A 24,880-nucleotide genomic window follows, 5' to 3' on the forward strand; every position below is an offset into this window, starting at 1 on the left:
TATTGGGGGCGGGGGGGGTTATGCACAAAAAAGCCACTAGCTGAAATTACTGAACTCATAGATCCGTTTTATTCAACAGAGTGAAAGCTGACTAAACAAGGGGAAAAGGACTATTATCCAACTCCTTAGAATTCTTAGAAAAAAAGATTTTTTTTTTTTAAACAGAAGTCACTAATGTAAAATAATTCTTGAAAAGCATTTAGTTTTATTACTACTAGGATTCACAGCACTGCCTATTAAAGCTCAGAAAGAAAACTGAGATGCATTCATACAAACACTTTGGCTCTTCATCACTTTGTAAATTCCCATTCTGGAACAAAAGCCTACAAAAATTTCATTTTTAACCATAAATGTGCTTTAGTAAAGGGCTGCACCAAATTATATTCTTATTGTAACAGCTGAGTCTACTTCAGATACCATTAAACGTTTAAACAACAACAGAGGACAGGAATGCCTACTGAGTAGTATCTCAAACCATGATTCTACGAAATGCTCCAACTATGATTCTGTGAAATGAACTACAGATGTTCTCACTCTTATGTTTACTAGTAAATTGTAATATTCTTATGAAGTTAATGGCATTTTGGATAGGGCCAAAGCTGCTCATACACAAAATTGCAAACTGCTTGTACACTAAAATCCCTTAATCAAATACCAACAAAAGAAAATAACTGTGAGCAAGCAAGATTATCTGCACCAGCAGCCTCTGTATCAAGCAAGGAGGATTTGGAGACAGCAGCAGCAAACCTTGTACACAAAGATCTTGTGAGTCTAAAATTTCTAAGCTGTTTTTTGGTTTGGGTTTTTGGGGTTTTTGTTTTGGTTTGTTTGGGGTTTTTTTTCCTGAAAATATTGTTGAGGGTCTGCAGCTAGCCTTTTAGACCCTCAGTTAGGACAGTGAAAGAGGACCGTCTATGTGTGTGCAGATCGTTACTGAATTTATACAACTTGAATTCATCTAACTGAATTTATACAATTTGAATTCATCACATGTAAGCATGGAGATGCCGCTGAACTGGATAACGTAGTAATTAAACAAGGTACCACACTTATACCTGGACAGGAGCAGCAAACAAAAGTGTTTGTGGCTTTCAGAGCAAGACCCATCTCTTTGACGCAGTTCTTCATTTAGAATTATGATAGCTAGACATGGAATCAGAGAGCGGCATGAAATGGATGTACAAAACATTAAATATACTTCTGCCTAAGCCAGAAGCAACTTCCTCTATAGAAAGTCCAAGTTGATAGCTGCAAAGGAAAAAAATATTTGTGGCTTGAAAGGACAACTGTTGAGCACATTCAGTATCAGAAAGTTTGGGAGATACTTGGAGAGCCAGAAGTGGGCAGCTTCATTGCCTCAGACTCAAGAGGAAAGAACAAAGAAAAGACTAGCCCCCAAAAACAAGGGAAGTGGTTTGGCAGTCCAAAATCATCAGGCCACATTCTGCATGCCTAGAAACGTGAGAGAAAAGGCAAACTGTAAAAATGAGAAAAAAGGAAGAAGAGGAATTCTGACCACTTGGAAGTATCTAATGATAAGTAATGTCTCAGCACGGAAACTGCTCAAAGGAACACAGAGCTTAAATGAGATGTATTTGCAGATAACCGCTATGCTGAACCCACAAGACAGCTAAGCTATCCAAAAGAGGTATCGAAAGGCAACGAATCTTTCTTGAAGATTCTCTGCATGGCAAGGAAAGAGAATTTTTCAAGGAACAAGAGCACCAAACTGTTTCACAAGAAACAAAATATGAACTGCATGTGCAAGATGGGATAGATTGGTTAAGTCTGAAGGACAGATTCCACTACAATGGTATGTACTGGCACTAAGACCATTCATTAATGCAAAACCCCAAAGACTATAGATTACTTTGGGGGGAATAAAAGAGAAACAAATCCTTCCTTAGACCAAAATTTGCAACAGAAATATCTTAGAAGTGAATAGAATTGTCTAGACAAGAAGAAGATTCCAGTTTTCTGAACTATTAGCCCACTCTCTATGAGAGAGTGTCTATGTAGTCTGAAGACTCCCTACTGTGACCCAGGGAAAGTTTTCAAGGAGGAGGTCAGGTAAGATTAAAGGGGGTGTGCAAATAATACAAAAATGAGTCAAAGGGAACAAACAAGCTTTTATTTGATATAAGATCAAGACACTAAACACAGACTTAATCAAGGCATGAAAAAAAATCAAAGAAAAATTTTAGAAGGGTCTTAGAGTGAAGTTAAACACTTGGATAGCAGGCTAAAAGGGACTTGCTCATTTATTAAGACAAATGTGATTCACATATTTTTTCTAAAATCTGATGGGAAGATTCTCTTGATTAGAAGGTAAAAAAAAAAACCAACCAAACAACACTGGGCATTTCCAACACTGGGAAAAAAAGGCATGCAAAAGGCATGTGAGAATTAAAAAAGCAAACCCAAAATCTCTGATGAATCTGAAGTAAAATACTAAAAGCTTATGGAACAATGAAGAAATAAGTATAGAACAGCTGGAGTCTCTTATGAGCCACCAAACTCAGCCTAAATGAAGATGACCAGTTTTATAAATGCCTATCAATAGTATACAGGAAAGAAAACTTCAATACTGTGGGAGACATCGTATGTGCTTAAGCTTATTGTTTGGGAATGTTTACCTGGAGGCTGTTTTCCTTGAAATCAGTGATTTCTCTATATCTAAGTCTTCTAGAGAAAAAGCCTAAATAAATTTTTACTTAATTTTTGCAATCATATTTCAAATGTTCATCTGTCAGTCAAAATAATTTGTCATGCCAATATTAGTCAAAATAATTTGTCATGCCAATATTTCATGCAAGTACAGAATAATTTTAAAGGCCAGAATTCAAACCAAGTCATATTTTCTTTTGCAAGATCTTCTAAGTTTAAGATCTTCTTTAAGAATCAGAATAGAAATTGACATAGGCTCCAAAGTGCAGAAACTTCAAATAAAGGTACACAAAGGCACATAATTCTGAAGTTTATTTTGGTACTTCTGTCCTGTCTGTTGCAAGCTAATGAACTAATGAATGCTGCAAACTGTAGCCCTTGTACAAATGTTCTGTATGATCAGCAACTCTCAAGATCACTGCTAATGCTGGATTAGTGTGCAATCCATAAACACTTCTTTTGATCCTAACTAGTTTGACACAAGAAGCCACATTTGTATCAAATAAAAAAGTTGGTTGATAGACAGAGTTAAACCTAAGACAGGTTTTAACTCCAACTAGATCCACTCAACAAGAGATTTGCATTTCAAAGCATCTTTACACATCCAAGACTAACACCATAACGATCTACTTCCACTCACAGGGAAGGTACAAGTCAATACTTCACATTAATTCATTATCAAGAATGAGAATTACAAGGAATACCTAGGTCTTGGTGGAGTCTCAGTGAGCAAGGAGGCACATAAGAAAAAGATATGCCCAAGTTGAAGATAATGTTTGGGAAGACAGTGCCTGAAGAATATGATCTCTTCAAGAAATATGTACAGGGTCTAACAGCTGCCAAAACTAGCTGTTTAGCCTAACCGCTGGCTATCCCACTTCCCAGCTGCGACACCTCACTGGAAGGGAAGACACCCCGAAATTAAGATAAGTTATCGGCTAGATTACTACTTCCTCATATCTGTCTCCAAGTCTGATGCCTAAACTTTACATTTTATTACATGAAATTTGTTTTAATTTTCTTTAGATGTCAGCTGATGTTAAGAAGTGATTCAATTCAAACAAATTAACCCATCAATTGCAAATACACTTCAAGTATTTATTTTTTGAACTCTCAATATGTCCTAGTTAAGATTAGTATTTCCTAACTGTATTCTGTTACACAGAGAGAAGTATTCAGTGGTAAATATTAGCTGGACACTGTTTGGAAATCTGTAGGAAGGTAGAGTAAGAAATTACCTTGCTTCTGCCAGACTCCTCTCTCTCACATTTCTTATGGAATGGAAAAAAATAATTTCTTATCCATGTTTAATACAGTTCTGGTGCTGCTATTACTATAATATCATTATAAACAGGCGTTGCCCAGTACAACCAGTTATTTTCTGTATTCCTTAAGGTTCGCTGCTTAACAAGATTTGTTGGGTGCAAATAGAATAAAATTCCTAATAATACTACATGTACTTGTTGACATAATGGGACAAGTTTGTATAAGTAGTGATGAGGAAGAGTATCAAAAAAAGGAAAATTAACACAGAAAAATTTAAATACCTCATTAAAATTTACAAGTAGACCATTGCTGAGAAAGGAGGTTTTACTAGTCAAATCAACCTGTCTTACACAGGAAGCAAAAGAATGCACAACACTTAAAATCAAATAAAAGAAATGGAAAATGGAGGAAGCTGATGGTAGTGAACATTCACCATCTATAACTGATAGGGGAAAAAAAAAATGACACAAAGGATTTAAAATAAAGGCATGTTAAGAACAGAAGTGACTGTTACTGCTCTGCTAACAGATAGAAGTCTGTATTTCCACCCAGACCATGGTTCTTACGGGCAACTTCAGTCACCCTGACATGTGGTGGAAGGGCAACACAGCGCGACACAATGAATCTAGATTTCTGAGGCTGCCTGGAGTAACGCCTCAACACAGGCGCTGCACTGGCTAGGCAGGAGTGATGCACAGACAGCTCCTGCTATTCACAAACAAGGAGAAATTGGTTGTGGATGTGGCAATCAACGGCAGCCTTGGCTGTAGCAACTATGAAATAATGGAGTTCAAAATCCTGAGGGGGAGTGATGAAGGTAAGTAACATTGACTACAGATCCTGCATTTCAGGCCAGATTGGCTTATTCAGAGAAATGGTAGGTAGGACCCCACAGGAGGCAGCTTTGAAGGTTCGTGAAAGCTAGCAGGTCATTCAGGACAACCTCCTTCAAATGCAAAGACTGTCCATCCCAAAACTCAGGAAGACAAGTAGGAGACCAGCTCAGTTAAACAGGGAACACAGGACTGAGCTCCAATGCAGAAAGGCCATATATGGGAGGTGTCAGCAGGGATGGGCTACAAACATTCATTTCCCTGACATGTAGGCTCCATTTTAGGAAAAAAAAAAATTCACTAGCTACAAAGTTGGTTATTTCTAAATGCACATGTACAAATAATTTCTAATTTTCAGGACTGAAAGAGCTGGGTAAGATGCTCTAGGTTGCGAACACTAATTTTCAACAACATACATAACTCCTACAACATATTCAAAGATGAAAGAAAGTCGGCACTGTGATGAAGTTTTAAAAGGATAAATGGAATAACCCAGGATAATTATAGGCTTTAAAAGCTATTATTAAATATGGATAAAACAACAAAACAGATCTGACCAACAGCAAGCAACAAAAGGCTAACACAGACGAAAACCAGAGACTAATATAATCCATAATCATACTATACTGAATGTATTTTGTGCACGTGATCTCTATTGTCATTTTAATATGTCCTCTTAGAAGTCAAATGCCAGAGGTATTTTTAAAGCATTTGACTACCTTAACTATATAAGTAGCTACTTTCAAATTAATTAACCACTTACATAATGAGGGTTTTTCTGTAGTCTGGAATGGAGGTCTAAATATTCTACAGAACACAGAGGTTTCACCTTTCACTATAATGAAATCTACAAGCTTATGAAGTTTGGTTTTTTTTTAAATACTGTTTTAGCATCAGCAATAATTTACTGTAAACCATTAAGTACACCATTTAGTTTACTTAAGATTTCTTCTTTTTACAGAAGCAGTGAAGTAACATTAGTCAGGAGAACTACTGTCATAATCCATCACTCCCTGGAATTATATGTGCAATACTTACTTTCAATGCATCTTTGACTGCAGTCCTGCCTTCCTTTCCAAGGAAAACATTATAGGGATAAAGCCGGTCAATAACATGCTGGACTGACATCATAGGAAAGGAATCCTAATTCAAATTTAAAAATACAAATTAAAAAAATGATTGGCTCATTCTATCATCAGCTATTAACCTGAAAATCCTATAGAGCACTGAACTTAAAATAAAACTGTAGGAGCAATATACAAATGACCACTACATGAAGTATTCAATCAAATGTCAAAACAGGCATTTCTCAGGTGAAATTCATTATAATATAAATGTCTAAAGTAGATTAGAAGAACTATGTCCTAAAATTTACTTTATTTCCTGTGCGTAAATGGAAGCTACAGTGACTGGCTCAGATATCTAAAGACATTTAAGGTTAGGAGAGACAAATCTCACCACAGGTAACCGAGTTTCATAGTACTACTAGAAAAGAATCAATACGACAAGAAGTCTATATTACAACAATGATCTACTCGTTCACAGCAATTTCTATTATTTAATTGTGATTCCATTACATTGTACAGATTCTACTTAACAAATAAATTCCTAGAAATTTCTGAACAGTTTGATCAAAACGGTTTTGTTTTGAAATGAGTTCCTAAGTATGCTTGCACTTTATACACAAAATTGAAAAAAACTTTTTTCTTTTACTGTCTCCTTGTTAGTTTTAAGTACTAACTCTTTTGTCATTTGCTGCCTGAACTAGACAAAGATTCAATTATTTTGCTGCAGTAATAGAGAAAGAAATGGAAGTGCATTTACGAATACTCAAGAAACATATGCATAAAAACTTCAATGGTGGAAAAATGTGTTTCAAAACCCCTAAAGTAATGCTTGATTGTTTGTTTTAAAAAAGACTTGCAAATTTTTAAGGACTACTTGTGCATAAACACTAGTGAAAAACAGTCAGTGAACTGGCACTACTTTTTTAAGCCTTCATCAAAATAAGTAAAAAGAAAATAATGTAATTCACATAAAATCAACTGATTTTCAGTTATACACTTGGATTTACATAGACACCCAACTGAAAGAAGAGTTGCTTAGAAATTACATCAGGAGATGCATATTTTATGAAATTGTGTTAGTTTTGGCTGGAATAGAGCTAATTTTTTCCATAGTAGCTGGTATGGGACTATGATTTGGATTTGTGCTGAAAACAGCGTTGATAATGACGAGATATTTTAGCTATTGCTGAGCAGTGCTTACCCAGAGCCAAGGGCTTTGCTGCTCCTCCCCCCGTCCCACCAGCGAGCAGGCTGGGGGGGCACAAGGAGTCGGGAGGGGACACAGCCGGGACAGCTGACCCCGACTGACCCAAGGGATATCCCACACCGTACGACGTCATGCCCAGTATGTAAAGCTGGGCAAGAAGAAGGAAGGGGGGACGTTGGGAGCGATGGCGTTTGTCTTCCCAAGTCACCGTCAGGCGTGATGGAGCCCTGCTGTCCTGGAGATGGCTGAGCACCTGCCTGCCCGTGGGAGGTGGGGAATGAATTCCTGGTTTTGCTTTGCTTGCGTGCACGGCTTTTGCTTTACCTATTAAACTGTCTTTATCTCAGCCCACGAGTTTTCTCACTTTGACCCTTCTGATTCTCTCCTCTGTCCCACGGTGAGGGAAGTGAGTGAGCGGCTGTGTGGGGCTGAGTTGCCAGCTGGGGTTAAACCACAACAGAAATGCATAATTTAATTCATACTTTTAATCGGTAATACTATTTATAATGTTCCACATTAAGAAAAGATCAGTAAAAATAAACCACTTAAGGCACTGTAGTAAATGTACTGCTTAAAGGATCAGGGAGACCTTTACTGCATTTTAAAAGCCCTCTGTTTATATATAAAGACATAACATATAATTTGTCCACTTTATCTCAAATTAATAATAATTACAGTCGTTGTGTATGACATCAGCCTCTTCAGAACAGCACCCTATAAAAAATTCTGCCTTTCAGCAGGCAGGAGTTTTCAAGCTAAGAAATACATTTTGGGACTCTGTGAATCCATGATAGAAGATAGGGAGCTAGTCATTACAATGCATTCCCTCCACACTTTTAAACAGTTAAATCAACCAAGCTAGAAGTAGAGGATGGCAGTGACCCAGCCTGTGAAGGAAAAATGCTGTAGCTAGAATCACTGAGAACAGTCAGCTTAGAAAACCAAGTGATTAAAACTAATTCTAAAAGAAACAGTTCTCATCTACCTAAAAAAGACACTGTCATACAATGATAACACTTCACATTCTCTAATGTAAAATAAAATGCTTCCTTCATTCCATAGTTTAGATAATAACTTAGGGCTCATTTTCTTTCCATTACTCTGAAAGCCATCTGGCATTCATTTAAAAATAATTTTTCACTACAGGGCTCAAAGAATAAAAAGTTGCAATTTATTTTAAAATCCAACATGTATTTCTTTCCTAAAGCCCTCCAAATACCGTCTCATTTCTCTGAACTTGAATTTTAATCACTTCCTAACATCTGATGTAGTACCACTAGTTCAGAAAAAAATTATGTCTGTAAGTATCCAGCACAACTAAGGGGACTGAGCACCACAGTAACAAAAGTAATTGGTATGTTTTAATGTATATAATCCAATAAAATATGCAGAAATAATCTGCCACTGAGCAGTACCATAGGTAAAATGACTGCCCAGGAGACACAACAGAGAATTATCCTGAGAGCCCTTTCTACAGACACCTGCACCTTGGAGAAAGGGTCTGAGAAGTTGTCCTGATATTTTACCGTCCTGGGTTGACCACATCTTCCCGCACGAAAAAAGGTGCAAACCCCTCCCTCTCTTCATACAGATCTCATCTCCCTGACTTCCTTCAGGAGGCACCTTCTGGTTTTACTTTGACTTTTTACCATGTAATTATAAAGTCCAAGGGACAAAAGCCTGTCAGGGAAAGCAGAAAGACTGTCACAGCTTTAGTCCTGACCCGCCTGATCTGCCACTGTGAACTGTGTACAGTTGTTATATTTCCCTATGGACTGTGGCTGTCAGGAGGTATTGCATCTTCAAGCGTGCACAACCTGCGTCTTCAGGTAACCCTCCATGTCTATGTTTATTCTAAATCCACCAGCCAACCCAAAGACCTAACACAGGCTTCATCTCATACAACTTAACTGTCTCTTATACCCACATTTGAATAGTTGGTTTGGGTCCTTTTACATGTCAATGGAGAGCAATAGGTGTCTTTATAATACAATCAATCTGATTACATGCATAGCATTAAATCAGAAAGATTTCTGGGTTGTGATTTTTATTTCTCTCCACTGACTACCTCAGTGTCATCAGGTAAACTGTAGATGCCCCCGAAGCCAGGTAAGATGATTTAGCAGAATAAAAACCATTATTTTGAGCACTAAGATACACTGAATCACATCACAAATCTTGTGTCATGCCGTACTTTGTCCTTCAGTATTATGCTATATACTTGGTTAAACTATTATCCAGAGATATCTGACTGGGGCTTTCTCCCTCAAACCATCCTTATTTTTTTCAGGTTTATTTTTCAAATGTTCATGTTAATCTCCTTCTAACAACACGAACAATCCAGATCTAATTTTGTGAAATTTTAAGCCCATACAGTTTCACAGCACATGTGTATGCACATACCAAAATCTGAACTGCAGCCGATAAGCTGTCTAAAGGAAAATCTGGAAGTCCCAATGTAGAAGATTCTTGAGAGCAGAGAGTTGTAGCAAAAGACAGGAGCTGAGAAATTCTGCATAGGAAAAAGTAATTACAGAGTTTTATACATGCTATATATATTTAAAGTACTAAAGCTGAAAAAGTTAAATACAGCATAAGATACTGAAACTATTTCTGAGCGCAAATAAGTAAGGTGTGATTGAAGTTCTAAAGCATTAAGGATTCATTATATGAAGGCTGCAAACGAAAAGCAGTGTGAGCATACACCCACACATATTAAAAAAACTTCTTCAGTTCTGGTCTCTATGCAGTCATAGAAGATACAAAAATAGCAAGGAATCCTGAAAAGACATCGCTTTTCTTCATTCATTCCTTTTTTTTTTTTTTCTTTTTTTTTTAATTATGAAAAATTACCTCTCTGTGGAAATGTTTGATCCAATTGAATATAATAGCTGAAGATGGTCCTGAAAATAGAACATAAAATCACAGAGTAAATTAATTTTGGGATCATGCTGTGGATCACAGCTCATAATGTATGAGGCATTTTCTATTTTTCCCTCTAATTTAGACATGAGGAGTCTACTCACTCCTTGACACAGGATTAATTTTATTAAAAAAAGAAAATAATAACAGTAAGATTATCAAATCTTTCTTTTAGGGTTATATTGTTTTACAGAAGTTATTTTTCTGCTGCAGCATTCCTTGGCAACCGTAAGCCTGCTTTTCAGGAATTTATTAGGCCCCAGTAGGAAAAACACCCTTTAAGATAAATTTATTACTCAAGGATTCTTTTCAGAGGTGAGGTAAGTAAAACATAACGTCAAAATATTAGCTCTACTCAGTACAGATAATCCAACTCTTATGCTAGGACACTTACCTTAAAGGGCAGATGATAAATGTCTCTCGCTTGAAATCGAGAGCGAAGGGGTGGATCCAAAGGGTTACCAGAGTATTTAGGTACTGGCAGGCCCAACGCTATCACTCGAAAATCTTCACTAACCCGAACAATCTTCCACGCATCTAACTCTGATTTTGTATGATCCTAAATTAATTAAAATAAAGCAACAACAAGAAAAAAAACCATTACATCACTAAAAACTTATGACGACTAAGCTGCAGATTGACTACCCTGGTCCTTCAATCTAAACGTGGTGATGTTCTCATCTTTCATTCAGCGTGGCTAGAAAGCACTGAACTAGTCAAATTTGTGAATGATAAAAGCAAGTTTTTCCAAAATGAATGTAGATAGAACACTTGATTAGGTACAGCTTTCAGGCCTGTAGCAATTTGACCACAGACCCCGCAGACAGTCAAAGTTGAAAAGGTTTACATTACATTACAACATTGTTTTTACAAAGAACAGAAAATAAACAGACCACAAAATTTATTTTATTCTAAAACATTAGAAGTGGGTTACCACAAGCAAGGTTTTTTTCTCCCCCCCCCCCCCCCAACTGTAAAGGAGATTAAAATCTGCACTTATAAAGTTTCATTTACAAATTATGCTTTATTACAAGCAATACTACAGAACTAGAGTCCTTCATGAGGACATTAAATGTTGTATTTCACTTGTTGTCATGTAAAAGATTCATTGCATACAAAAAATGCAGTCTTTAGTCTTCCCACATCAAAGTCTTCCTTGAAACCATACATGAGTACATTTCCTGCAGACCTAGATATACACTAATTATTCACACAAGAGAAAATTAATGTTAGCTTATATAATACAATATTCCCCAAACAACAAAACAACAATATTAGATTTAGTATTGTAGCAAGAGATTTATTTAATTCATATACTATTAGCAGTGTGCCTGAGGCACTCATTTTGAAACATTTTATCATTAGAAAAGTGTTAAAAAGAAAAAAGGGGAAGACGCTTTGCATAAATGCAACCAAATCCTGTCTAAGCTTGAATTCTCATTTTCAGTCTTTAAATACAATTACATTTTAAAAGCTTACTTTTAAAATATAATAATAATGCTTCCAACAACTGCATCTACTCATTAAATATCATAAAAATGTTTTTGGAAAAGGCATGGATCAGAAGAATTTTAACTACAGATGAGAGGCATAAGAAATAATGACGTATTTTCAGAAATCCACTACAGTACTTCGGCATAGTTGGCAACTTCATACAAGCAGGACCAATGACCGAAGGCTTATTACAAATTTACTTCCTGCGCCACATGGGTCTGAATTATCTTCCTAACCACTCTTAGGTACGACAGACAGAAACATGAGCAAGCAGGTGTCAGACTGTTACGAGAGACTGACAGGTATGTGATCGGAAACGACAGTACATGGAACTAAGATACGGAGTACGACTGGAAACTGTCTGATGAAATTTTTTGAGGTCCACAAAAGCCTGAAAAGCATCCACTCAAATTTAAGCAGTAGGACTCAAAGTCTGAAAAAAACGAGAACTGCTAAAGTAGCAATGGCAGCAGACACCAAAATCCCAGTTCGTATCAAAAGAAAATTCTCTAACCATTTCCTATAATTTAGATTCACTGTTTACATATGCTTTTGTAAATTAAAGGCAAGACAGCACTGACGAATACAGTGTCACTCATCGTGACCTCTTTTTTCTGGTATCCTAACATTTGAAAAACTTAGCAACCAGGCTATTGCAATGTTAAAGCATTATCTGAACTTTATGGGAACAATTTCAACTTAAATCTCTTTCAACAAGATATTTTAGTTACTCTCACATTGTGGCTTTCACATTTTAGAAACATAAAGGCTTCATACAAGGTTAACATGGACTACTGTTTTTCATGTGGACAGACAAGATACAGTTGATAACTTTTTTGTGTTTTTTTCAAGCAGTAGTTTGACTTCTCACACAGAATGAAATAGGCAGAGTGAAAGCTATGTAACACCCGAGGAAAAACCACAGAAACCTTGGTAAGATTTCCCCCATTTGACTCGTAAGTACTCTCCCCTTCATAATGGTATTCCAGCACTACCAAGAACAGGAAAAAAAAAAAAAAAATCCAAACAACATTTTCATACCTGCAGAAGTTTGTCGTAACGCTCTGCAGACATGAGGAAACGACCGTCTTCAAGCTGCATTTCCCTGTTCTCCAGCAAATTGTTTAACACGGGAAGGACGTTCCGCTCAGCCTTCTCCAAACCTTCCAGCACAAGGATTCTGCCTTCAGTAGCCGCACGAACTGCACACTTTTCAAAAAATTTAAAAAAAAAAATTATAATAGAAATAAACATTACATATCTCATTAAATCTTGCTGAAAAAGAACCTCAAAGTGCTTCCCAAACCAGTATTTATTTCTGTAAGAATCAGTAAGATCCACATCAGTAGCGATCAGGAAGTGACGGCCTTAACAGTGCTACACACGCATGAGCTGGACTTTTATCTCCTAACTATTATAGGCTCTGACAGAAATAAGTTCCAGTATTTTGTACCAACAGAATAAGACGTAAAACCTTGCAGATATTTTAGTGTATGCCCAGTACATAGTAATATGTGGCAACCTTTCTTTTTGATGTTGCATAACATTTTGTATTTTCATACCACCTAACAGTTCTGCGACAGCTATTTATACAGAAAACATACAATCAAGGTGGCTTTACACGTTTACAATTATATTAAAATATTTAGAAAAAAGTCAGGTATTCCTTTGGATTGCTCTGGTTATGCACCAGTGTAATTCATCCTCAGTACACCGCTTTAGTCTGACTAGAATGTAAGTCTATTGAAACTAAACATGGATGATAAAAACAAAATAGTGCTATAAATAATCAGATATTAAAAAATGTGATAAAATTAAAAAGATTTAGAATTATATCCCCTAACTCAACATGGTCTTCTACAAAACTAGAATAGAAATGTAGCCATTAACTTGATAAGCCTTTGGAGCCTTTGGGATAGAAAGTTATTTCTTTTTTATATTTCATTTTATTAGTTGTTTATATGTGTCTGTTTATTTACGTGCATAAAGTGGAGCCAAAATATAAAACTAAAGTGGTGCTGGTAATTTTCTGCAACTTTCTTGCAGTCAATGACATTCACTCAGGTAAACTAACTACACTTCATATATAATATTCACAATTACTGGCCAGTAGAAGACTCTGAGATTCAATGCATTCTTGTCTACTTCCAATTTGCAGAAGTTTAATCAGATAATAATGGGGCAGGTTTAGGCACAGGCAACATTTAGAGGCACCAAAGAGTCTTCCTTTGCATTCCTATTACATTTTAACACAATTTTAGACACAAGCACAGTTGCAAAGGGAGAACAAATGAAATCTCTTCCCAGCATGTCTCCTATAAACTCCTACAGAAGAACCTGTCATATAATGCTAGATGGAAATCTCTGATGAATACAATAGATGCCAAAAATTGGAACAGAGAGAAAGAATGAAGATATGAGAAAGAATAATGAAGAAGTACCAGAATACAAAAATAACAAGGAAAAAAAAAATAATTACACATGAAAACAGACGTATAAAGGACAAAGGCATAAGCACAAACTAGAAACAAAGAACAGTTCAGGACAACAAATTAATTGCTACATGGTACAAAGCATACAGCAGAATCAGAGAACCATCTGAGAAGATAAAGATGACACTAAACGATAAGACTAATTTAGATGCTTCTTGTGTACAGTATAGAAGCATAAGTAACTACTACCGGCAAATTACCCATAATGTAAGCTTTTCACGTCATTATTAAGAGGGAAATAATTCCTGTATCTAATCTGGATTCAAGCAAACATTACTGAAAGAAGGCACTCAAATCCCAGTACAGATCTCCAGATCAAGTTCCCTTCTCTGAAAGACATTCTATATAATATTTTAATATCTAGCCTCATAATCAGTATCTGAGGAACCTAGAATAATCCCATTAAACAAGTAACAGTCCTCAGATTATTTCTCTTCTACCGAATCACCAATTCTTTCAAAAAGCAATCGGTATGTTAATTGTTTTTTTTTGTTGTTGTTGTTAATTCAGGACATCATACTCTACTAACAGGCAACATAAAATTCCTCTCTCTTCATCCCATAAAATTTGTACAAAGGACAAATTTTGTACTAACATTCTTCTCTAGGAAGATCACTGGTCAAGTCAAAAATCTGCTCCAACCTGCTTGAATAGAAAACCTGAGTCTGCAGCAGCCAGTCCAATACCTGGCATGAACCAAATGCTATTTTGTCTAAATACGGTTTGGAGATACAGCCAGAATATGCTTTAACAAACAATTTATTTGCCAAGTTGGTTGGATTCTGCATATTATAAGTCTATGAAGACTTTATGACTGAGTTTTACTAGCCAGAGGAAAATACACATTCTGTTCATATGGTTTCAAAATATTTTGAGTATCCATAGAATCTTGTTGACTGATGTTGAGACATGCACACTATGGATGAAGGCTTGCTGAAATAACGGGCTTCCAGGATCAACATAAATCTCTCTCCTGAACTGGTACATGAAGGCAATCTGCTGTAGGTGTAGAAAGCGAATATCAAGAAGTATATAACAATCATTAATTTCAAGAAAGAAGATGCTCTCTATTAGCAGTGCAATCTCGAGAAGCAGCCTACTATACTATGTTGCCTGCTGATCATCAGCTTGCAGGATCAAAATTTTAAAAATACACAGCTTCCAGAGCTTGGAAATTATTTGAAGTTTTAATTCAAAATTCTATTGCTCAGTACAGTTTCAAATATTTCAAAAGGTATGCTACAGATGGTCTTTGCCTACCTATATGTACCTTTTATAAGCAGCTTCAGGAATGGCTGAATGCACAACCATGGTTTTTCACTTCTTAATCAAAGACACCCCATAACAACGATTACACCACCACCACCTCGGTGCTAATTTACTCTGATTGGCTTTCTTCCAAATTGTGCTCCTCATGTATCTTCAAAGCATATCTGAAATATTGGAAATTGTTCTCACAAATATAGTGAAATAAATGCACAATTCATCTACCTCTAAAGTTCTTGTGTTAAATAGCATAAAGTCTGCTCTTAAGACCAAAACAGCTACGTATCTCTGGCTGAGCTATGACATTTCTGCATTCCGGCTGGTAATGAGTAATAAGTTTTTGCAATAAGCTAGGCATACTACAAGGCATCCTCTGAATCATTATTTCAGTTTTATCTGTGTATTGATGGATTGGTATGGAAACTAAAATGCATTAAAAAAACAGAGGAAGGAAAGTAAGTTTGCAATCTGTCACTGAAAATCATTTTTTAAAAATGCTTCCAAGAAACAAATCTTCATAATTCTATAATGAAAACCCAGAAATAGCTGCGCTGCCTCCCTCTCTCACTACTCTCATTTGTTCTAAATGTTTAACATAAACCACAATCTGACGGTGGGGTTTATATTGCACAACCTTGATGATAAGTCTGAGATTAAAAGTATTAATTCTTGTTAAAAGGCTGAGAGGGACATTAAATGTTTACTTTCAGATTTATTGTAACTGCAGCGAGGGACTATTTTGCTCATCAGAGGACAGATGCTGCTGTCTCCTACCCATGCTCCCAGGGCTCTGGGAGGATGGTAACCTGAATACCTGCTCCAGGGAATACCTGCAAGCCGGGAGCAGAAACCCTTCACACAGCGCTGCTCTCATAGTAATGGCTTTATGCAACAAATATGTAAACGCAGAGTGCTTACCCTGGTTTCACACTGCACCTACAAAAATATATTTTTATCTTTAAAGGCAAAACCACCTTAGGAACAAGACAACCCTAAGTGGACTTTCATTGTCTATCCTGTAGCTGAACCACAGTGAGCTCCTCCACTTCAGCAGTGCAAAATACAACTGCAGGAAGCTGTAAACCCCAATTTTGACATAAATCGCAGTGTATAAGCACATGGATGAAGTTATACAGTGTCAGAAAGGGAAGAAGGACAGAAAAAAGCTCACCACAGCGCACACACTGAAACGCACAAACAACAGAGAAAGGAGGACATTTTTATAAAGCTAACCAGAATAGTTTGTAAAGGCACAAGAAATTATAACAGTATAGTTTAAAATACCAGAACTGAAATGGCAGCTCTCTTCTCTCAGGAAAATGCTTATCATAAACCAGAAAACTCTGGTTGCCCTGAAATCCCTGAGGAAGGTTTTCGGGGAACTCTAAAGGGCTTTAATTTTTCAAACCTGGATATCATTCTGAATATGATGTTTCAGAACTGAATTAAAAAATTGCTGCTAGAAATTCCTCAACAGTAATCACTAATTGTCTCTTTTTCAGGAGCTACCTCAAGACAAGTTCGGGGGGTTTTTAAGATGACTTGCCCCTGCTCTGAAAACTGGATCCCCGTAATGACACCTCAAGCACAGCAGCCATAACTACACATGGAAAAACAACAGTACAAGTAGCTCAGTGAACACGAGAACTAATGAGGTAAGGTTTCCCTAAATTTCAGATGTCCCTTCCAACGCAGTAACTTGTTCCCACCACCCGCACAATATCCCACAGAAACTCATCCACCCAAGTCTTTCCATTCACTCCCAACATCCTGACAATGTAATGTCCAGATGTCTCTTGTGGTGAAAAGAGATCTTTAACAACCTTCTGGTAAAGGCAACACAAAACTTTGGCTGGTTTTGAGCTAACACGATGCTGCTTGGCTACAGCAGGCTAACAGAACCTGAACTATTAAATCCATGGTGCTGCCTGTCTTCCAGGGATGGGAGGTGGACATTAATTTGAGTCCCTGTAACCCACCAAGCTACCAAATACCACAAAACTCAGAGGAAATTGCTATCTTCTAAATTTCTTTCCATGGGTCAAATACAATTAATCAGATTTTTCAAATTTAAATCATTAAAACTAACCAACAAGACACCAGGAAAAGAAATTACAGAGATGCAGAATGAAATATGCTGTGAACTTTTACTCCTCATTTTACCAAGGAAGGAAGAGGACGTTGACCAAGACTCATAATTTACTGTAAGTGCCTCAGGTTATTCTTTTAAGAAGATACAACAGAACCAATAAGATCATCAAATTTTTCATAATACTTATATGGAAATTGGAAATTATCTAGAAATTTAGAGACAGCCTAAAGATAGACGTACAAACAGATGCTGAGGGCAGTGAAGCATATAAGGCTGTCTCCTATTGGTGAATCTACTTTGCCAGATTTTAAATATATCTGTAGAGTAAACAGCATGTCTAACGGTATGCCTCTACCAAAGAACATCTTTCAAGATACTTGTTCAGTTTTAAAGCCTCTTAATTTCTTAGTTATTGTCTTCCCTCATGAGTTGAGCAAACAGGAAAGCTGTTGAGCAATGCTGAAATGGATGACTATTTAATGCACTGAAGTGATAACATACTTCCTCCAAAATAAAAGTATTGTCAAAAATTAAGTAGTAAGACAAAGGGCTATTAAAAGCGATGTTCAATCAGTTTCAAAGCAACAATGTCAACTTTTTATAAAAACTTACTGTTATTTTTTCCCTTAAATATTTGTAAAATCTTGTGTTAGTTGTTTAAAATAACGTCTTGAATAAAAAAAGTTCTGAATGTATAATGCCATTCAAAGATGAGATTGCAAACAGGCCTACTATTCATCTAAAATGCGTACTGTATTTTTTGTTACAAAATTTTTCACTTTGTAGATGATGATAAACTGTAGTTTTGCATTTTATAATTTAGGCCACATACTGAGTTACATATATTCCAAATGTGATGTTCAGGTTTTATTAAGATCAATGTAATAGTAACTAATGTGGTTAGTCAAATTAAAAAAGTAACTTAAGAACTAAATAATTCAACCTTTTTCTCCCTCTGTAATGGACGGGAGGAGGGGGCTACATCTTCACTGTTCAGCCTATGTCCCCGCTGAGTTAATCAAGTGTTTTCTGGATGGGTTTTATAGCTAATTTTCCCCCGTGAGGTTAGCAAAATCACAGGGCAGGTTGTATTTAATACTGTTATTCACTACTTTTTTAATTAAAAAGAAAAAAAAAAAAAAAAAAAGACAGAGAAATCAGAGTATATCAGAGCACGGTCAGCCAGGCTAGTTAGTATCCAAAGAGAGACTCCAGCTGTCCACAGTAGTTAACGTTTCAGTGAGGAAGAACGGCTTGAACTGGTGACCACCTAATTGATGATGCAACACCATGGCACAGAATGAAGAGTAACTAAAAAAGAAACAACCTGAATTTATTGGAGGTTTGAATCAGAAAACTAGGCTAGAAAAGTTTACCCTAGGAAGTGAATCAACATATGATAAGATCATAAATATGATAATATGACAAGAACTGGAACAGTCTTTCCTTTCATAGTCAGTGATTTTAGCTTCCCCAGTAATTGATTTCAGCTTCCTCTAGATGATCATTTTTTACCTTTTTTGAACTACCACATCAAATATCTATTTTATTTCTATCACCCCTTCCCCTAACACGACAGTCAGGTGCTTTTGCAGCAGTGCCTGCAAACTGTATTTACAAGAGATTATGTCCCCACCTAAGCAGGGTCTGCCCATTTTAGCCGCTTTACACCAGGTATATTAGCACAACAGTACATTTACATCAGGCGTGTGAAACGTTTTGTATCTTGGGCAGAGAGCAGGCCCAGGAGCAAGCAATCTGAGTTTCTGAACAGATTTACCAGTGCAAACATCTACAAACCAACCTATGGGGTTTTATCTTCACTCTATACAACTCTTGTCTTCTGGACAAGAATAAGGGAGATGAGTTATTTAAATTTTTCTTCCTGATGAGTAGCAGAATAAAAAGGAAATTAACTATTTGAGAGATATCTAAAAATTATGAAGTTACTTATCACTTGTAAATCACTTTGATTCAAGGTACCGTCCATCAAGTCCTTATTTCCTATGAATGTTATGACCCCATGTATTACAAAGTATTGCCCCTTCCTGCATTGTAGGAAATACTAGCTGAAAAGAAAGTGGAATATATATGTAACAGGACACAAACATAAGAAAAAAGAACCCCACACCTCTGATTTTAATCTATAAGGAATTATAAATACACAGTCCTAATATTCCTCACATTACATCACAGACATTCATCTATACGCCCTCTACATCAAAACAAGATACCAGAGTCTGAACTACTAACCTAACAATCCACTTAAATGCTGACACTTTAAGAAACATAAAATAAGTATTGCGAATGAGTAAAACAAAATCACTCCTACAAGTTAAGAGACTACTACATAGGGGTCCTTATCAAGAATTTTCTTTTTAGATACAAGATACACTATGTCAACATCAATAAAGATTAACTTCATCCAAATACTGTTGGTTTCTACCTAATATTTCCCTCTCTCTGTGCAATGTTGGACACAAGAAAATTAATAGTAATGTTCATACTTCTGTAGCACTGCATTTCTTGCCTCTTCTTGCTACAGACTTTGCTGTCTAGCTCCCTGTACTAGATAGACAGATACTGCAGTGACAGTCAGTCAACCAAGTTATACTTTCTGACAATGCCTTTGCTGTGGCTAACTTACCGGCTCATCAAAAATCCACTGTTACCTCCAAGGTAGTAAGTTAATAAGTTACAGAATTACACAAGTTGCACTCACTGTTTAATTTTTTTAAAAGCTGAATTATTGTTACTCATCTTTTTGCTAGGGTATAGAAAGAATTTTTTTATATGTATACACAAACATATATACATATGTATACACACACACTCTCAAATATTATTACGATTTAATTCAATTAATCTCATGTCTTATTTTATAATTCTCTTTCTAATCTTTTTTGATTAAAAGAAACCAAACTCAAGTCTGTGTAGTGCTACTCCAGAGGATTTCATGCCATGTTCATTTTACAGACAGGATAGTTTAAGCTGTCATTTCTGTCACTCTGGGTGTTTAATTGATTACTACAGGAAGTCTTTCAAGCCATGGTAGAAAATAATTTTTCTGGTATCTTGACAATCAATTTTACATTTTATCATTGTATAACTTATGATGTTGGTGCAGTTAGAGATGCAAAAGTATTCTATTAAAATTAGTATGTTCACATAGTTCAAAGATACACCAAAACTGAGTCTAATTCTGTATATACAGAAATGAGAGTGATAGACATACTTATCCACTCAGTGGACACATCTTAATCAGCAAATCTTCAAAACCATGACATTCTACTTGTAATTTTTCAGCACACAACCATATGATACTTTTCTACTTATTCCAACCTCAGTTAGTTTGATTGTCCCAAACAGAAAAGACTGTACACTTCATAAAGTGGTCTGTGTTTGGGAAGCTTGTTTCATTTAACGCAAAAGCTGAAAGATGCAGGGTAAACAAAACCGGGCATTCCAGGCAACATGGTTTGTGGCACAATCCTGGACCAGTATACTTCTCAAGCACTAACAAAGTGGCTTAGCTTCTCTCCCAATTGCATCCACTACATTAAAATAACGTAGAACTTCCTTAGATGTAATAATAATGTAGGAGGCTATAAATAATAAGAGTTTAAACCAGAGGTGTGCCTGTTACAGCTGTACACACATGATAAAAAGCATCAGAAATGGCAAGAAAAAAAAAAGAGGACATAAAAATATCAAATTTAATTCCTTAATTTTTGAAAATACAATAGGCTGATATTAGAATCTCCGTACTGGTTCAATCAAGTTCATGGCTCAAATACAAAGTTACAGAAAACCACTCTGCAGGACAAGCTCTTCTATCAATAAAAGCAAAATTTGAAGCTGCTATTTAAATATTTAAGTAATATACAGTAATTCTAACTAATTACTTGATACACAACATAATTAACCCATGCAATAAATTACAGAATAAAACCAAGAGGTTACTTAATTGTCTCAGTAATGGCAATAATGACATTTCTGAGGCTTTTAACAGTGAATTAACAGCTGAAACCCCAAATTAATGGCCTACGGTGAGGACAAGAAAACAGAATTTTCTGCTGTCAGTACTTGAATGAAAACAAATAATTCACCATTACCCCATTACAAGTCCTTTATTTTACACAATTTTAACTGGGAATGCATTTGATAATTCAATGTTTATCTTTATTTTAATGGTCCCCTATTTCTGAGGTAAATAACCCCCTTTTTTTCTGCCCCCCCCCCCCCTCAGATATCTCTTCTAACTTCCTAACGCCAAATCTTCCCCCATTTGATTCACTCTAGTATTAAGAAATGCTATTATGTGAGGATGTTTGATACACTGGCCCTTCAATATACATTTCAATACAGAATTTCAATCACTGCTTCCAAATCACCGTCTTCCAAATCTATCTCAAATAAGTAACTGCAATCATATTCAGTAACTTCATGTTAAAATACATCAGATGTTTTGAAACCTCTGAGACATCAATTTACAGTATTTAATCTGTCACTATTAAATGCAGAGCTATAAACAACCATAATATCTTAACAATCACTCACAGACAACTTTGCAAACCTTTGTGGGTCTGCAAACCTGGTGATTCACTATATTAAAGTTATTTCTGGTAACAAGATGCCAGCTTTCATTACAATACATTATTATTAGAAGTGTAAGGTAACTACATTACTATATTATGACTTTCATGCAAAAAGCCTCCCTATCTTAAACAGCTAAGTTTTATTTGACCCACAGAATTCATGCAGTACATGTTCTGGAAACCAGACTTTCAAGCTTTGCTGTCTTCTCTTGGGTGTCATGAAGAGCAAGCATGAGATTCCACAGGAAGGGAAATGGTATGTAAATCTGAAAAGCATAGCCTGCATCTTCAGTCCCTCACATGAGTTCACCTTCTCTTTAGCTTACCTATGGCAATGGGAGCAATCCATGTTCTTTTGCGAATATTTTGTTAAGGCTACCTACTGATAGCCTTCTCCGTCTTGAAGCAGTTCATGGTTTGGGGTTTAAAGAAGAGTAGTGTCTGCCTTCTGTAATGTTTTGAATTGGTACAGCCATCTGCAAACCTCAAAATCATTAAATGAACTAATTAAAATTCAAACCCCAGTGTAACCTGTAAAACTTTATTCCCTTTTATTATTGAGCTATAATTAGATCTGTGATGGTTCTAAACATGACTATGTACTATATTGTATACGTCTTACTAAACTGTAGGGTTAGAAAACTTCAGCTGGAACATCACTATCTATGAGATTCATCTTTCATGTTTCCAATATTTTAAAAGTGCTCATCTAAATACCAGTGATTTATTTTCTTACTTTCCCTTCAGAGCTTAAACATACATTGGTTACATATATGGTGAGTAACACATGAGCTGAGGAAAGATATCGTGATTCTGACTGATTTTAGTACTTTGGTATCTTGCTAAAGGAATGCCTTGGTCTGAAGTACTGCTGTGCTGAATTCTGGTAAAAACCTTTTAACTAAAAATTTCCAACAGATTGAGGAAGAAAGGTAATCTTAGACCTTTACCTTAGAAAGCTAATCTTCCTAGAGGGTTCTTACTGGACTGAGATCACTTAAAATAGCTTGTACAAAGTGAAGCAAGCTGCCTCATACTTACACTGGGATCAAAGTCTTCAGATAAATACAGGGTTAACAGACCATCTCACATCTTGGTGAGCTTCTTAAGTCCCTGATACAGAGGCCCTTACAAATGTTAGTTAACTAATGCTCTTACACCAGGGCTAAATTACCTTTGCTACCCTGTAGCAAGTATGAGGATAAGGCTGTCCATAACAGCAGTTAGGCACGGAGCTAACATGAGTTAACCCCACAGCCTGCACAAATGCTCTTATCCCCTGGTAAATGAGAAGCCATTTACAGCCCTAATCCACAGTACAGTACTTTAAATTATCTCATATTGTGCAACCCTCACATTTCCAGCTAAGCTGTGGCGGGTTGACCCTTGCTGGACGCCAGGTGCTCACCAAAGCCATTCTGTCACTCCCCCCCCCCTCCTCAGCTGGACAGGGGAGAGAAAATATAACAAAGGGCTCGTGGGTCGAGATAAGGACAGGGAGAGATCACTCACTAATTACTGTCACGGGCAAAACAGACTCGACTTGGGGAAAATTAACTCAATTTATTACCAATCAACCAGAGTAGGGTAATGAGAAATAAAACCAAATCTCAAAACACCTTCCCTCCACCCCTCCCTTCTTCCCGGGCACAACTTCACTCCTGGATTCTCTACCTAACCCCCCAGCGGCGCAGGGGGATGGGGAATGGGGTTTACGGTCAGTTCATCACATGTCTCTGCCACTTCATCCCCTTTCGGGGGGAGGACTCCTCACAATCTTCCCCTGCTCCAGCGTGGGGTCCCTCCCACGGGAGACAGTCCTCCATGAACTTCTCCAACGTGAGTCCTTCCCTCGGGGTGCAGTCCTTCACGAACTGCTCCAGCGTGGGTCCCTTCCCTGGGCTGCAGTCCTTCAGGCACAGACTGCTCCAGCGTGGGTCCCTTCCACAGGGTCACAAGTCCTGCCACCAAACCTGCTCCGGCGTGGGCTCCTCTCTCCCTGGGCTGCAGGTGGATATCTGCTCCCCCGTGGACCTCCCTGGGCTGCAGGGGGACAGCCTGCCTCACCATGGTCTTCCCCACGGGCTGCAGGGGAATCTCTGCTCCGGCGCCTGGAGTATCTCCTCCCCTCCTTCTTCACTGACCTGGGGGTCTGCGGGGTTGGTTCTCTTACATGTTCTCACTCCTCTCTCTGGCTGCAGTTGCTATGTGCCATGCAACTTTTTTTCCTTCTTAAATATGTTATCACAGAAGTGCTACCACTATCGCAGATTGGCTCGGCCTTGGCCGGCGGCGGGTCCATCTTAGAACCAGCTGGTATTGGCTCTGTCGGACACAGGGGAAGCTTCCAGCAGCTTCTCACAGAAGCCACCACTGTAACGTCCCCTCCCGCTACCAAAACCTTGCCACACAAACCCAATACATAAGCGTAATTTGAAGTCCTAGAAGTAACTAAAAAAAAAATTATTTAGGTTAGTTGTTATCCCTCATTCTGAGGCTCTTCCATTGCTCAAAGTCATTTATTGTGGTTTCAGGAAAATCTGTTTAAGCGTTCTTTAAACTTTGGAGACTGAAAGAAGAGATCATTGGGAATTAAAAAAAAAAAAAGAAAGAAAAAAGGGGAAATATTTCTTTAAAACAGAGAACAAAGCTCTCAGGTTCTTATTCCTCTCCTCTTCCTATCTCCCTTTCCACCCACAAATCACTTGCATGATAGTGATATTATTAACCTCTATAGCATCACCAACTGAAAACTGTTTTAGATAACACATTTAAATTCACACTACATCAGAGGAACTGACCCACCCTATTTAATTAGAACCTAACTTGTATACAAATTTTAGGTATCTAGGAAAACAGACATTGTAAATGAAGCATATATTTTACCTGCATAATCAAAAGGGAGACATGCCATCGATAGCTTACAAAGAGAAATCTTACCTAACCTAAGTCACTCTATGGTTGTACCAAATCAGC

General features: G+C 37.0%; 1 protein-coding gene and 1 long non-coding RNA gene across 3 annotated transcripts in view; one reads left to right on the forward strand and one right to left on the reverse strand.

Moving 5' to 3' along the window:
- VWA8 (von Willebrand factor A domain containing 8) overlaps nucleotides 1-24,880 on the reverse strand; it is a 194,439-nt gene that overhangs the window by 144,314 nt on the left and 25,245 nt on the right. For both annotated transcript variants that reach the window (XM_030036351.2, XM_030036352.2), the window contains exons 5-9: nucleotides 12,498-12,665; nucleotides 10,357-10,521; nucleotides 9,894-9,943; nucleotides 9,444-9,552; nucleotides 5,805-5,909 (exon numbers count right to left, since the gene is read on the reverse strand). In XM_030036351.2, coding sequence (XP_029892211.1) covers nucleotides 5,805-5,909; nucleotides 9,444-9,552; nucleotides 9,894-9,943; nucleotides 10,357-10,521; nucleotides 12,498-12,665 — 597 coding nt within the window. The remainder of the gene's footprint in view (nucleotides 1-5,804; nucleotides 5,910-9,443; nucleotides 9,553-9,893; nucleotides 9,944-10,356; nucleotides 10,522-12,497; nucleotides 12,666-24,880) is intronic.
- Nucleotides 611-22,158, forward strand: LOC121233787. The gene is made up of 4 exons (XR_005933918.1): nucleotides 611-1,813; nucleotides 16,717-16,869; nucleotides 19,852-19,988; nucleotides 22,060-22,158. It is a non-coding gene; the product is annotated as an uncharacterized LOC121233787 (long non-coding RNA).

Source organism: Aquila chrysaetos, chromosome 14 (assembly GCF_900496995.4).
Source record: "Aquila chrysaetos chrysaetos chromosome 14, bAquChr1.4, whole genome shotgun sequence".
Lineage (NCBI taxonomy): Eukaryota > Metazoa > Chordata > Aves > Accipitriformes > Accipitridae > Aquila > Aquila chrysaetos.